The sequence below is a fragment of the Pleurodeles waltl genome, chromosome 1_1 (assembly GCF_031143425.1).
Source record: "Pleurodeles waltl isolate 20211129_DDA chromosome 1_1, aPleWal1.hap1.20221129, whole genome shotgun sequence".
In the NCBI taxonomy this organism is placed as follows: Eukaryota; Metazoa; Chordata; class Amphibia; order Caudata; family Salamandridae; genus Pleurodeles; species Pleurodeles waltl.
The window spans coordinates 134,128,389-134,144,983 of record NC_090436.1 but is presented as its reverse complement, the minus strand read 5'-3'; the positions used below and the strand labels follow the sequence as shown (position 1 = coordinate 134,144,983).

The 16,595-nt window shown below is 41.2% G+C and overlaps 2 protein-coding genes across 3 annotated transcripts in view; both read left to right on the top strand.

The window, feature by feature from the left end:
- Window positions 1-8,875, top strand: part of IER3IP1 (immediate early response 3 interacting protein 1) — a 31,902-nt gene extending 23,027 nt beyond the window's left edge. The window contains exon 3 of the mRNA XM_069218992.1: window positions 5,742-8,875. Within this exon, the coding sequence (XP_069075093.1) occupies window positions 5,742-5,797 (56 nt within the window). The 3' untranslated portion in view covers window positions 5,798-8,875. The remainder of the gene's footprint in view (window positions 1-5,741) is intronic.
- The window catches only part of HDHD2 (haloacid dehalogenase like hydrolase domain containing 2), a 287,707-nt gene that overhangs the window by 14,890 nt on the left and 256,222 nt on the right, over window positions 1-16,595 (top strand). The window lies entirely within an intron of this gene.

Here is a 16,595-nt window from a genome sequence, read left to right as displayed (position 1 = left end):
AAAAATTGAGAGGACAGGGCTGCCAGAATTGTTGTGGGGATTGAGCATTGCTGTAGGACCCATGTGCCTGATGTTAGAGCTTTGCCAATGGGGAAGGAATTCTGCCAGTCTGCTTCTTACTCTTCATAGGGAAGAAGGGTGAACTTACTGCGTATAGCGAGTTAGGTGTTGAATCCTTTTGAATTCGCCTCTACTTCTACAGTGATGCAAGAAGCCTCTGTAGGGGAAGAAACCCCCAAACCTGGATTGTCCCCTTCTCAAGCTTTGACCTCTGTAGGTGGCTCAGTAAAAAACTTGAGGCTTAAATATTTTTCATAGAACACTGGGTCTTATTTAGATTTTATGTCTAGAGACCTGTACTCACTGCAGGAGAAACCAGAATGATGCAGATTTCTGAGTGTTGTCCCACTGTCAGGTTATAAATAGCACTTAATTTAGTGCACTGTGCTGTGAGCAAATGAATGAAGAGCGATGTACAGCGGACAGTAGATACAGGGCAGTGTGCCAAAACAAGCGTGCTCCGGCCTGTGTGCTGTGTATGACATGCATTGCCCAATGACTGCTGCTCAGTCAGTAGTGCATGTTAAGTCAATTAGTGTGCAATTAACTTTGTGCAATGAGCATTGAGGACCTAGCGAGCAGTTAGTAGTGTGTAATTAACAGTGCCTTGTAATCACTGTACAGTAAGTAGTGCAGAAAGCCAGGTCGACTGAATATATAGTTGTGCAAGGTGTACACTGGACAATGTGCTGTAATGGATGCACATCAAGTAGCGTCTGGTAAACACTGACCAACGAATGTGAACTGTATGTGGAGCAGACTTTAGAGCAGAGTTCGCATTATGGATTCTGTCCGAAGTAGTTGTCACGCAGTGCACAGAATTGAGAAGTGACTTTTGCATACTAAGCAACTTGCAGTGTGCCATGAGAGGTATGTAAGTGAAGTGTACTCAACCTTGAGCGCTGCACAATGCATACTGTGAAGTGTGTGTAATGTTCAATCCAAGGTAGGCTTCTGGTTTTCAGCAATCAAGTTTGAACACAATCTGTAAAACCGCAAGTAGTGTCAGTGTGCCCCCTTTCTCATATGCTCTCTCACTTTGCCCAGATTCCTGCTGTCCACCAGCTTACACCAAAATGGCTACTATCTGCTTATTGTGCACTTATCCACCAGTTCTCTGTCATTATTACTGATTTTATTGTCAACCTCTAATTCTTCTTTTTCAACCATATCTTGTTTTTCATGTCTCACTCACTGTCCTCTCTTTGCCTACTTCTGACCTCGTGTTTTTCTTCCATATATTTAGATGCACTTACGTCCTCTCTGTCCCTGCCTTTTTGTTTACTTCTGCTGAGGGTATCCCTTATGTTTTATGTCTCTGGTTGTGATGGCTTTGTAAATGAGCTGGTTTTGAAGTTCATGCATGGCGGTGGTGGAAGCCATTTGCGTTCCATCAGGATGACATAATGCTGCTGAGGAGACGGTTAGCACTAGAGTATGACCCTCAGGTGGACTGTTAGTGATTTCAATGCTCCCTTGAAAATTTGAAGCTCCTCTCTCTCCGAAAATACCAGTGTATCAGTCGTTTCTACTAATTCCCAATATTATGATAATAAATTGGCCTTGTGATTTGTGATATAAGGTGTTAGCAGAAACATAGGATTTGTCTTGCACATTTGCCTAAACATATTCTTCTATGAATCCCATTGCAAGAATACAATATGAACTATTGATGCGCAAAAGCATTATACCAAAGTATCATTATACCGTCAATGCATGTAAATGAAACCACAAACAAAACTATACACATTGAAATATGCGTAAATTATAATGACTACATGAATAAATTAATACAGTGAGGATTCAAAACTAGGAAAAGGGAAAAGCATGTATTAGACTAGTACTGTATGCTTTGCTCTTTTGGGGACTAGAACAGAAAAATCAAAAGATGATTTCTGCTGTTGGTTATAGTAGAAAATGCCATAGTAGCCCGCAGTGACTCCCATTTTTTTTAGAACCCCATTAACTCTGTAGGCAGATACTGGGGCTGCAATGAATGAATTATGCTAGTATGTCCCTGTGAGTTGATAGGGATCACAAGTTAAACTCCTCAGAATGGGAAATTATCCCCCAGACCCACAACTACCAGACACTCAAACACAGTATTTACTCTATTCCAGGGAGGTTAACATGGCTATTTACCAGCATCTCTGAGCTGGTGGTAAATATCTGTAGGTGGATGGAGGGCATGTGACAGTGTGGTTGGGGGTTGTAGCTGAGAGGAACATCTGAGCAGGGTAGGGACTCTCTGGGGAAGGTGTGGGGAGCATTTCCTACTTCTGCAGTGGTGCTGTATGGGGAGTGTATGTTTTAGTCTGCCCCTCTGCCCACAGACTCTGCCTGTCTCCGCTCATGCTTTAACCGGGTGTGGATACATACTGTAAAAACTGATGTACTGGTTCCAGACCAAGTAATTTCAGATACAGAAATCCCAGAACCCTTGGGGATACTGTCCTCCGCATCTTACAGTGGGGTCCTATGTGCAAGTGCCCTCTATAAAAGAACTACATAAAACCCTTTGCACGACCTTTAGAAGGCTCATAATGGTGCTTAAAGATAAGTGATCTCATTATTGCACTGTTCACTGCAGTAGGTTTCTAGGTCCTACAGCAGAATCATTAAACCCTGCTGCACTAAAGTACAACACATTTTATGGATTTGGATCCAGAGATTGGTTTCTGAAGTTAAGCAGTGTAAGTCAATTTGACTAGGTGGTTGGGTTGTTTGAAACTTCTGGATTTTACTGAACAATTACAAAGCTCGACACTGGAGAATTCTGTTCTTTTCTGGGTTCAAGTCCACTCACTATGAAATGAACTGACATCCTAATAAAGCATGACGAAACAATGTAGACTCTTAACCAGAAACCTCTGCGAAAGCAGAGCCTCAACCGCTACTTTGATAGAATTTATTTGCCTGTGTTGTACTGATGGACGGCTGTAATGGATGCACTCTTAAAATTCAATACACTGTTATATGTGGTCTGCTGTGCTTGCCATACTGTTATGCAAATATTAAATAAATAAAAAAAGTTTTTTTTATTAAAAAAAAAGACAAAACACACAATATTTGGATGGTTCCTCCAAGAGTGTGTATCTTAATAATCCCCCTTTTTTTTGGTCTAGCTTAATCGTACAACCTCATGTATACTTTAGTATACATCTCTGTGGGCTTAAATCCATCCCCCCTGCTTCTAATTTTTCTTGTTTTAGTATCCTTTAAAAATCCTTGCTTGCTAGTGGTCAGTCCTGCCTCTTTGTCCCTCCTTTTCTCTTTCGTTCCACCCACTGAGCAGGGACAGAGTACAATATTGTTCAGCTTTGTTGTGTTTTTCGTGGGGGGGAGGGCTATTTTATTTTTTTCCAGTTCATGTCACACTGTGGGTGTTCAGGCCCCTAGCGACTTCCATTTTATTGAAGCATTTGTCCCTCCCATGTGGCTGACATTTTTTTGTATTGAAGGCAGCTCTCACGCTGTGCTTGCTCTGGAGAGCAATTATTTTGTGTCTTTTAACTCTGCCCCCTTTAATTTTCTCACCACGTCTGTAGCCGGAATAAAAACAGCTGCTGTACTCCGATCAGAGCTGCTTATAGGTGGGTGCTCTGCTGCTTGGTGACTGCAAGTCCGATGTTTGGATCAGCATGATCCTACAAGCCTGCATTTACACCGAAAATGCGACTCGCGGTTTATTTAGACAAATATTTCCTGTGAAAGACAAGTAATGGGCACAAAAACATATACAAAAACATTGCAACGGCAGCTTTGGTCCCCACAAGGATATAAATGGCATTGTCTCTTTGACGGGTCCCTTGAAACAGCACTCGCTCTCTTTGTCTTGTTTTCAGCAGTAAATACCAATTTGTTTAACGTGGTGAAGCTGCAGTTTGTGTTTTTACAGGTTAGCCTAAGGCCTGTGAGTGAACTTTTGTGATTGCTTTATTAGTATTTCCTCCAGGTGTTGGGTGAGGTGCTCGCTTGCCACTTATATTGTTTTTATTTTGACCAGCTCTTCACATATGCGCTTGTGACACCCCCTCCCAGCATACACACAATGGATGGATTGTTTATACCTCCAGTATAATATCATATTGGAGCCCAACCCCCACTTTGTTTTGATCTTCTTTTGTATGTAAACAACCGTTAATTAAGCACAGATGTACTGAGCATTTATATATAACTTTTTTTTTTACATGCTTCTAGTCCTGAACACATTTTACACACAGGACCCATGTCCTTTTACTACTGTTTTCCTTTTTCATGTGCTTCTGATTTCAACAGGCGATGCTTCATTCTAGCAGTTGTATCATGTCATGTAATGCTGTGTGCAGTATAACGTGCGGTTTTCACAGTTAAAAATAAGATGAGGTTGAAGGTAGCCTCTGGAAAGGTGGGTTTTGCTAGGTACTTTTTATAAACCAACCTGTCTTTTAACATCAAACCATCATGAGTACGCTTTTGTTAATTTCCCTTCTACAGTTAATGCATAATACTTTAAGAATGTGAAAAAATGGTACGTTTGGTTTCTTATTGTTTACCTACTCCGGAGTCTCTTTGCTAAAAGTGATGTTAGTTCAGCGATGCTTCTTAGGGGGAAAAAATTTGTATTGCATGCTGCACCTCTGGATAAAATGCACAAGTCTAAAAGTACAGATAATACTATTTGTGTCACTAACTTGTCTGTTATAGTTCAGACTAGTTTCTCGTTATTGTGTATAAAAGCACTTCCAGATATGAGTTCAAACTGCCAGTTACCATGGAAACCCAGGCCTCCTCTACATAATCTTGTTTGCCTCTGGAATTTCCTGATCACAAATGTACTCCCCCCCCCCCCCCCCCCCCCAAAAAAAATCACCATAGCTCCCACTGTACATGCACACATCCCTCACACGCCTATATGCACTCACCACATTTATGCTGCAAAAAGCACTGGTGTAGTTTTATGCTGATAAACTTTAATTCATATTGATTAGGTTTATTTCAGTATACAATGTAATTAGCAAATTACTGGTGTCAAAGATCTATCGAGGTTGTCGCATTCTTGGAATATATTTGCTTCTTGGCGCTTGGGCCTGGTAGCCACAAAATATGATGGTGTTTGTGGTCTGGAGGCTAAAAGCTATGACATTGCGGGCTCCTAACAAGTTGCATAACCTCCCAGCTCATGACATGGTCTGTCTGAGTGTTCATAGCTTCTCTCACATGCACAGCATCTCCATGTGCTACATTCTCATCGCAATCTCTCTCAAGGCCTGCACACGCCCCATGTTTTCTTACTGTCTCTGCACACGCCCCCGACTGCACCCACTGTGTCACTACAAGCCCCCCCCCCACAGCTTCTCAAAGCTCCCACCTCTATCTATTCAGAATATCACATAATTCTGATACACAAATACACTACACAACTCCACCCCACCCAATTCCATAACTTCCAATTCAACCCACATAATTTCCCTACAAAAAACATACATCCACTCCAAACCAAAACACATAGATACAATGCCAACATTTTACTTTATTGGTCCTTGCTGAGAAATTAAGCCTATAGAGACTGCTGGATTATAACTGTGCATAATATAGATTTGCGTGTTTATTGCACTGTTTATGAACTGGTTAATCAGACGCTCAATAGAAAATACAAATATATCACAACTTTACTATCTTTTTTATTTTTTTTATTGCAGTGCCTTTAATAGCCGTGAACTCTGTCACAATTGTACTGCTCCTGCTGTTTGGGTAAACATGACACAAAACCTTGGTGAGCAAACGAAACTGGCGAAAGACCATCAAGAAGCATTACTGTACGTGTTATCTGGACATGGAGAGGCTTAACCAGCAGATAGAACTCAAGAAGAGATGATGATCGACATTTTTTGTCCATAGGTTTTCATAATAAAAGTAAAGAGATGAGTGCAACAGAGCTTAAGCTCAGCGCAGAAGTATCCTGGGAAGTGCAGATGGAGGACAAAACACTAGCTTTGAAAGAAGCAGAACTGTTCCTCCTTTGCCAGTGGCACATATTGTATGTCTGAAAAATGGGGTAACGCACTGTACAGTCTGTTATGTAATGTATTATACTTCACATTTTTGGAGAAAAAAAATCCAAGGGCGTAGGTGTGTATTGTAATATTTCACACTCAGAAATATTTGTTTCACTCCAAAGGTTTTATGCAACTTTGTCATTGGCACCTTTAGCCTTCATCACACACCTACAAATTGTGGCATAAATATTTTTCTATCGGATGATACTTCTACTTATTGGAAAAATAATTACTACATACGAGAGACAATTGTTGCCTTTTGTGTAGCCATTATTTATACATAACACTGGTGCTTTTTTAAGTCTGGTGCTTTACTGAAAAATGACATCCTGATTACTTTAATAATGTGGCTCACACTTAAGGGAATTTTAAGGTGTGTAGGCTCATCTTAATTTTGCATATGATACTTGCTTTAGATTCATATGTTTTTTTAAAGGAATACTTTCCGATATCCCTTATGTTTAGTAGGGAACCGTTTCAAGACTTCCTGTTGATTCTTTTTAACCACAATTGTTTCTTCCTGCTAACTTCGCAATCCATTTTTCTCTGGGTATTTAGGACAATTTGAATGTCTGCCCTTTCCGCAAAGTGAATTATTTTGATTATGCAGGTACATGTTTTTGTACTTTGCATATTTTAGCAGTCAGTGCAGCCTCTAGTTCACATTATGTATAGTTTTTCAAAGATTTTTTCCCCCTATTTTCTGTTAAATAGCTCTATCAAATTTGTGATATGCATATTTCTACCTAAGGAAATGTGCACTAATGTTTTGCTTGTAGTACTTAAGAGAGCTGTTTTTAGGATATTGTTTAAAAGAAATTGGAATATTTGTGAAGTTATGCCATCGATATAAGGTAACATTAGAAAGACATCTGTATAGTGATTTTTAAATATTGTATGGATACATAACTGGTAAAATTTACATTGATTCCATAGTCGCAGTTCTAAATAAATCCGGAAAATGCTGACCCTAAAAAGTTTCTTTCTGATAATACACATTGGTGAGATAACTATGATGGTGTGATCAGGGTTTGGGTAGTTGTTTAAATGCAGTGCACCAGTTTAATACCTCTTACATAAATTTATTTAACTATAGCGATCAAGTTGCTTTCTGAAAAAGAACACTTTTTTTCCTGGAATAAGTGAAAACCCTGCTACATGTTTTAGAATGAATACCCATGTCGAAGCAAACACATAAATGGTTAGGCACGAATTGACAGATAAAAATAGATGCAGATGGAAGCAGGACCAGTGTGTTGCCTAAGTTTTCAGTGTTTGACATTGCTTAAGCAAGATAATAAGCATGTGGTTAATTTATAAGTTTCTTAGCCATTATGGAGAAATGTCCTAAAATGGTCCTTCCAAAAAAGAGGATTGCATCTGGGGAAAACTTGCACTAAGAAGCTAACATAGACTCACACCACAGCACTCTTTTCCTCGGTTTCTATAATTGTAACTCCCACCCCCTTGAATAAAACCGGGTCCTGAATAAAACCAACAAGGACCTTCCAGCCCTTGGTTCTGTCCAGAGGTTCATCAGGTGATCTCAGGATAAGGTGTCATAGTCCAGCCAGCCCCCCCCGCCCCCCCCCCCCCCCCCCCCCCCACCACCTTGTATTTGCACTTGTATTGGTACAAGAGTACATGCTGGGTGTACCCTATTCTAGAAAGTAAGACCTGGCTTTTGCAAATCTCACACCACTTGATGCTGATTGTCAGACCCTATTCGGTGAGACCACAGGGCAGGCAAGGGGCTATTAGGACTCAACCCTGTGGGTTGAGATCATGTGCCACTGATGTCCCAGGACTAGTCATGCTGTTCCTTTGAAAACTGGTCTAAGTAAAACCCATTCTGCACTTGATTGTCAGGGTAACAAAAGGAAGCAGTCCAAGGCTTCTCAGAGAGGTAGTATGGGAATATTGAAGTGGAGGGGGCGGGGTGGCACACAGGCACCATCGTCCTCCAAGATCAGTCTAGGGTAGTCTGCTTCTTTCTGGGCATCCCATAGCCATTGGAAACATGCTGGACCTCACTCTGTCTTGAACAGACTCGTGTAGGGCAAGGCAGGCTTCTGGGTAAGCATACAGCTCCTTCAGCAGAAGATCCGGACTTTGGGTATTGTCCTCTTACCTCTGGCGGAAACTAGTTGTAGGCAGAAACTAGCCCTGGTTGCACAGCAGTCTCCCGGATACCTGCAAGAGCATAGCCTTTCTTGGTGCCGAAGATGTGAAACTGGAACAAAATTGAGTGGTTTGGATTCTACTTTTGTACACATTTTTCAGACCGTGTATGTGGATACACTGTCTTAAACTGTAGACCTCAATGTACACCAAATAAAAATAAAAAAACACTTTCTGGGTAAAGATCAAGTGTTCTGTCAAACGTTGTGTAATTCCATGCTGTTCAGATCAGAAATCCCTATGCAAATTGGCACCAGTTGACAATTTCCGCATGCAAAGTTAGTAGAAAACAAAAAATAAATCCATTTCCTTTGGCCGCTAGGTCCTAACTGCAACTACACTGTGACGATCACTACTATGTAATGTATGTGTGTAATAAATCTACATATATCTAATGGTGGTCGCCACTAGGTTCTCATAGTTAGGACCTAGTTTCTGTAGAAAAAGCTATTTAATTAAGTTCTCTCATGACTGGAACTGGAGCTGCGAGTAGTTAGTGTTTTAATGTAACATTAGCTTTTATTAAAATTAATTCAATTGATTTCCATTCATCGCTTGTACTTAATGCATAATAAAACTTTTTTTTTTTTCTTTAATTGGGAATTCATTTCTCACTTTAAACTTCAGAAAATGTTTTTTTTTTTAATATATATATTTAAATTTATTAGTAGAAATATTTCGCAGTGCCTTCAGATTTCTTTCCCAGAAAGTAGGCTGTACACAAGCTATTCGGTATTAAAACCACGCACATTTATTGCGTGTGTGTCACACACATTTATTGCGTGTGTGTGTGTGTCGCACACATTTATTGCGTGTGTGTGTCGCACACATTTATTGCGTGTGTGTGTCGCACACATTTATTGCGTGTGTGTGTCGCACACATTTATTGCGTGTGTGTGTGTGTGTGTGTGTGTGTGTGTGTGTGTGTGAGAGAGAGTGTGAATGAATGAATGAATGCTGGCAAGCTTTAATGGCACAAAGTATAACTAAATGTACAAGAAAGTAAGACTTCAGTTTGCATAAACGTCGGTACTGAAAGTTGTCACCCGTGACATGGGATCACTTGGGAGGTAATCTTTGACACTGGTCCAAAAAGAGATTGATTTATTTGTGCCCTATATTTGATACTGGCAATCAGGGAAAGGTTAGCGTTTGATGTTCTGTTACTTGGCGAGGTGAAACTTTGTGTCTCTGATCTGCAGTTTGTTAATTTTTGATTAATAACCATGCTGTAGGCTTCATGCGGGCTCAGACCAATATTTTTGGCGACTTGAGCCAGGAACTGCTTACTCTCAGCCTGAAGTGGGAAGAGAGTTGAAGTGGGTTCCACACTAACCCCAGAAGTAAGTGAGAACTTTCTCTAGTAGAACCGTGACGGAGCACTGACTAGGACTTGACCTGCTGATCAGGTTGTCCAGCTTTAACACAGATACGTTAAAGGTGGAGCCTAAGCATGTTTATTTTTCTTCTGCTTGTTTATTTGGCTTTTTTTTTTTTAAATGTGCATTCCACATTTTAGAGCTAAAAGGCTATAGAAGTAGTGCAGAAAGGGTACGATAGGCAGGAGTGCTAGAAACCCATCACAGACCCTGTAAGGATGAATGTTCTTGTGAGTAAAGCTCACTGATGCAGCCTCCTCCTGGCTTCTCCACTAGCTTAGCTCTGTTAACTGGAGAATGGTCAAAAGCACGTGGGACTCTAGGAATACAAGAGGTTTTCCTTCCAGCCTTCATGAGATCAGTTAGAATACAAAAATACAAAAAACAGGTTAAACAGCTTTCCAGTCTTTCGGCTTCCCTCCTCTCTCTCTCTGGGATGACCTGCAGTGCAAGGTTAACAGACACCTTTATATTCTTCTGTATTTGAGTGCAGAACTTAAATGGGACATAAGAAATCTAAGCAAGAAGAGCCCCTGGCAAGAGGGACTCCTGTCCATGTTGTAGACCACCAAAATGGTACAAGCATTTGAAATGCAATGGGTCTTGTTTGCTTGAGTTAGAGCTATTAGCATTCTAAATTCTTAACTGGACTTTTCTTGCCACATAAATTGAAAATGAAAAGTAAAACAACTGACATAAGCGAGCGGATTCAAAGTGCCATGGCTGCCATGAGCATGAGCGCGAAGGAGAGAGACAAAAGGAAAAAAGTTTGCTTGCAGTCAAACGTATTGGCAAACCAGCAATTATCCATGTACCAGGGTCGGTGACCAAAACTGCCCTAAGGAGGGACAAATGTAAAGCATTTACCAGTGATAAAGGAATTTTGAAAGGCAAGCACATGAATGAGTGATAGTGGTGGGTGTGGTTAAAAGCCCACAGATAGAGTACAACAGGTCAAAGCGCTTGCGCGCTCAACCCAAAAAGTACATACAGATATCCAAAACAGTGGGTGGGGCTCACTACTGATGATGCGAAGAAAAAAAAAGAAAATCTCTTCCAGAGGAAGGTACCTCCTGATCTACAATGCCCAAACAATTTGTGAAAATGATTACAAGATCCCAAAAGTAAAGTTGGTACACAACAAAGGATGTTTTTTGTTTGCGTTTTGTTTGTGTGTTTTGTTGGTTGGTTTGTGGTTTTTTTTTTTGTGTTATGAAGAAGCTATCAACCGTTAGCATGAATCTCTGTTCTGCAGAATTAAGCAAACCCACAAGAGGCTCCAAGACAGTCACTTGAGGAACAGAGCTACTGCTTGTGTCTCCACTGCTTCGCCTTACCTGTTTCCTCAAATCATTGTTGCCTCAGAAAGAGGAAGAAAACACAGACCAGGATGTTCTGCATGTCCTGAGTTTCCCTACATTGTCTGGAGACTTTGGGGGTTGTATCCGGTCCTTAAAATGGAGCATTGCTAGCTGCATGGCTGGCAAGAGGTGCACAAGGAAAGAGTATGCAAGCCGGCACAGCGAAACAAGCACCATGGTACTTAAGACATGAGGCTGACTCCGCAACCCTGCTCTGGACCCGGAGTCTTCCATTCCTTCTAGACAACCCATATCCCAACCATTACCCAGGCACAGCTTTAGGACATATTGCCCAAGAATTCGAAGGAAGCAACCATAATGATCACTTCTCGTCTAGTGAGCTGACAATGCTGCCCCTCATCTAGTGCCCCTTGCTGGTCTGAATAATGTAAAGAAACCATTACCCAGCATATGTGATCATCGTGAAAAAAATCAGTGACGAATTGTAAATGGTTTTTGAAGTTCATACATATGAAAAGGATGATGTGAATCCTTTTTGCCGAGGGAAGTGTAAGACCAGTTGATAGGAAAGAGTGGTTGACCGTGACGGGTCCCTCCACAGAATGCAGCAGTATTGAGTCGTTGAATGTTGTGAAGAAGGTATGTCCAGTCAAGGCAGACTGGATGAAAATTTCCAGCTGTAAGCAGAACAACGGAGAGTCAACAACAGATTATATAGACAGGCTGAAGGGTGTTTTGGAACATGACTAGGCTATTGCCTGTCTGACAGAACAAGTTCAAATACAAATGTGCTGCCTTTATGTAGGGAATGTTACCCAATTTGTAGAATCAGCTGCACACACTCTGTATTGTGTGGCAAACTAAGAACCTAGAGTGGTTGCTTCCTCTGGCTAATCACTGTGTGGCCATTCAGGAAAAGAAAAATGAGTCAAGCAAATCTAAACTACTGTCTTTACAAATGCAATAATTTCAACAGACGTTAAAAAGGGTGGTAGGGAAGCCCTACACATAGTTGACTGGGTGGACAGGAAGGAGGGTGGCCAGGCTGCAATAGCAGAAGGATGGAGAGACGAGCAAGCCCCCCTCAGCAGGATCATGTTTTAATTGTGGTCATTTAGGATTCTCCCAAACTAATCTCTGGTTTCCTCTTCCCATCCGAATCTCCCGAGTTTACCCAGGTCACTCAAAACGTGTATCCAGATTAAGAAAGTTTATGGGGTGCTGATTGTGCTATGAATAAACGAATCCCTGTCTATCCAAGGATTCCTTTGTAAACTGTTTACCTAATGCTAAGCCTCCTTCATACCTTATTGATACCTGTGCCAGTGGGTGACCCTTAAAGCCTCTGAGTTCTTCAGTACCTTTCTCAAGCATGTCTGTTAATGGAGTTGGCATCTCGAATCAGTGCATTCTCCATCGCATCCCTAATCCTGTTTCCATTATACTGGGTCCTGTTGCTGACAAACATGCTTACTTGCGGAGGCCTACATGACCTGCCATTCTGTTTGATAGAGATGCTGCGTAAACTGAATTGTACCATTTTCAGATCAGTGATGGGGTGTTTTTAAACAACCCTCAAAAATGAGATTTTAGCAGTGTTGCATAAATCAGATTATCAGAATGCTAAATGGGATTCTCGGATGTCTGAAGATTTACCTACGTTGCTTGCACAAGATCCCTCTGCTTTGTGGTCTACCCATGCAAATGATGTTGGATGCATGTGTTCTACTAATTGAGTTAAGATTAACGTATATCCATGAAGAAAGTACCCCTACAGTAGCCTGAAGCAGAAACTGGAATTAAAGAACGTGTTCTAGTGTCCAACACAAGCAGATTTAATACCCCTATTCTTCCCATCAAAAGGCAGGTAAGACCACTTTGTTCCACTTGGTTCAAGATCTCTGCACCATACCAGTGTAGTGATTCCCAGTTTCCCTCCATTACCTAACCTCGCCATCATACTTTGTTGTATCCCAGTCACATTCTGATAGTTTGAGGAGAGTTAGTTATTCCTAGCTAATGTGGGTGAGTCTCCTTCAAAGCTTTACCAAGGCTTTTTCCATCTTTTCCCAAACATAAGAACAAGATCTGGATTTCTTGGTCTTCCCTGAAAATTCTACACTGTTAAAATACTCTGAACTCTTGCTACCCACATCTGCCACCTTAGAACAATGCAAAGCGGACTCCATTTCTTTGCTCACCAAATTCGCTAAAAAGGCATCAAAATAAAAAAATACAATTTAGCCTTCCTCGTGTTCGATATTTAGGTTATGAAAATTTGAGCTCGGGCGCACCATCTCTCAGCCATCCTAATTTATTCTATCTGTAAGTAGCCTTGCCTTGTCACCATCTCTCATGTATGCATATCATGAAAACGGCGGGATAGTGTTAATAATGGATTTTTGGTTTTGCTTCTATGGTGTGACCCTCTACAATTATGTCAAAAAGCGTACCCCAGAACCTTTGCATTAGACTGAGAAGGCAGAACAAGCCTTTGTGCAAGTAAATAAAGCAGGTACTAATCTCTGCACCTACATTCGGGCTCCCAGATTACAGTAAGCCTTTTTTTGTATGGTCATGAATGAAAAGGATATACTCTTGGAATATTGGTACAGGATCATAGGAACCAAAAAGGCCCGTTGATTATTATTCCTCTGCGCTTAACCCTGTGGATAGGGTGCTCTTGCATTTCTTGTGCTCTTTCACTTATGCTGCCCATCTTGTTGAGGCATCCAATAATATTGTGTTTGGCTACCTTTGAGAGTTGCAGTTCCTCATTTTGCAGGCATTCTTCTACTTACCAAAAACAACAGCATCTTTCAACGCTGTCTCGTGATAAGACTTTGCCGTTGTCTGCTATCAAAATCACCTTATCACTTTGATCCATTGTCTTGCCTGGACTCGCCAAAAGCCAACAACAAACTTGTTCATTTTCCTGATGGGTCTTTTCCTAGAAACGATAGTGGAGAATATGTAGCCAGATATGCTCGGTTTACACTATAGCAAATTATTTAAAGGGGATGTTTAGCCCAGGTCCATTGGTTGGTGGTGGCTGAGCTTGTAGTCCTGACTTGCACCCATATCATTGCCATGAAAAAGATTGTTACCATTGCTACTGACTCCAAATACACATTTGTAGTTGCACATGGTTTTGGGTTGTTGTGGACGTAAAGATGATCCCTAACTTCTGCAGGGAAGGCTATCAAAAATGATATGCTGATGTAAATGGATGGCTTTGTATTGTGTGTATTTGTGGGACTGTCTTGTTGATGCTTCCTGTGTTTGGTTGGGTGAGTGCCGATGCATGTGTTCCTCCTTCGCAGTTTAAAGACTGTCGAGTGTGTGTTTGCACCATTAAGAGATGTTTCACTGCTTTATTTCTGGAACTAAAACCAAATAAAGATTAAAAGAAAATATGCACATTCTGTTGAATTGGCATTTATTACCATTTAAACTTGTCATTGTGAAATATATTGTTCATCATGCACTCAGAATTAAGTATCCCATAGAAATGCACTTCTGGATGAGGCAGCAAGAAAGGCTGTGTTAACTCCTACCGGTGAATCTAAAAAGTTAATTTTGCAAACTGATGTATTCCCTATCCCTACTGTAAAGAAGCTACATTGTTAAATGAGTGGGCATCCAATGCTCATAAACAGACATAGATCAAACAGAACTGTAAAAAGTACTTTATTAGAATGTGGAAAGGATGACATCAAGAGATTAGTGCCACTGAAATTCTTAATCCCAAACTTGGCCTGCTTGTATCATGGTATTGCCTGTGTCGGAAGGGATGGTATGATCATGTTATAACAACCCATTGGTATGCTCCTTTCTTTCCTTCTGTTGCTGAGAACTATTGCTATTCCTGTGCTACCCACTAAACCCACACCTTTGGGAAGGGGATCAGGGCCATTCTCGCTGTCCTTCCACCTCCTTGGGAGACCGCTTTCCATTTGCAAATAGACTTTATTCATTTGGCCATATGTCACTGCAGCTCCTATGTTCTCGTATGTACTGATTGTGGTACTCATTTTGTCTTCTCTGTTGTTCTGGAACTGTACAATGCTCTAGGGATTAAACACCATTTTTACCTGGTTACCACCCAGAAGCTGTTGGAAGAGTAGAAAGGTGTAACTCCTTTATAAAGAATAAGATAGCTAAAATATTTTCAAATAGAGTAACGGTGCCCCCAAAGCTCTGCCATGGGCCCTACAGGCAATCCAAGCCATTCCCTTACAAACAAATAGACTGAGTTCCTTTGAGGTAGTACTGGGCCGGCCAATAATGTTCTCTTTAAATCACTGCTCTTGACCTGCAACTGAATGATGATATAGTTTGCAGTATTTCAGGCAACTGATTCACCGTCTCTGCAGTTGCCATTTTCAATTCTGAGCTATAATGCCTGATTGCCATACCAAGCCCTTTCACCACCTCCAGCCTGGACGTGGGTCTTTGTGAAGGTGCATCAACAGAAGTCTGCTCTGTGGCCACTGGAAAGGACCCTTTAAAGTGTTGCTCACCACCAACACCGTTGAAAAGTGTCAAGAACTTCTTACCTGGTTCTGCTCATCTGACTGCAAGAGTGCACTTGCAGCCCTAGACCCTGCACCTGCCATCTCTAGTGTGTCTCCAGCTACGGGACCTGCTCTACTGAACCAACCTCCATCAAGAAACCGGAAAGGGGGCTCCAACCTTTGTATTTCAACAGCCTCGACCATCACAGGATACAGCCCCTCCTCCTCAACTTTCCCAACATAGTTCATGGCGGCTATCTGGCCAACTGTTTCCAGATCATGTTGTAGTTCTGGCAATTCATCTTTCTTTCTTGCCTTGTCCTCTGGATCTCTGTCTGGCACCTCATCAAAGCAAGGCGCTGGACCTGTGTCCAAAGCAACTGCGCACTGTCCGCTGCCATCTGAGAGACTGCTGTCCTACCTACTGAGGATGTAATTTTACCACTTTGTATGAACAATTGTGCCTTTGTTTTTATACCTGCTTAAAGCACACTAAAGCCTTAACATTATTTGCATATTTACACATATTTTAAATGCCCTTCCATCTTGTTATTTAGTATTGTGCAGTGCACATTTATCTTAACTGTTCAAGTAAGTGTAGCATTGTTCTGAATTTGGCAAGTGAGAACTGCAGATTTAGTGGTCAGATTTTTTTTTTTTTGTAAATAAACCTTAGCTTGTTGTATCTCTTATGCAAAGTCTTTTAACATTCTTCCCTCAAAAAGTGCCCGGCACCTGCATGTTAGTGCCCATCTGAAGTTTCTATTTGTATGTGGTGTGGAAATACACCCATGCCATGCAAAGTTAACTGTCACCTTTGGACTGCTGCTGGTTTGACAAAAGAAAGCATTGCATCAGGCTTACCATTGTAGCTAATGTAGGCCTTGTAGCCCACATGGTGGGGGCTGTGGTATTCAAAAATGGGACATGTAGAAAATGTAATGTCCCTAAAGTGACAAGACTGACCCAAACAGGCGTAGCTGTTCTATGTATAAAACCAGTGTACAGATTAAAATATTATTTTCAGGCCTGGGATCAGCCAGAAAAATAACTAAAACATGTTAGAAGTTATTAAAATCCAATTGAATGGTGAAGTTA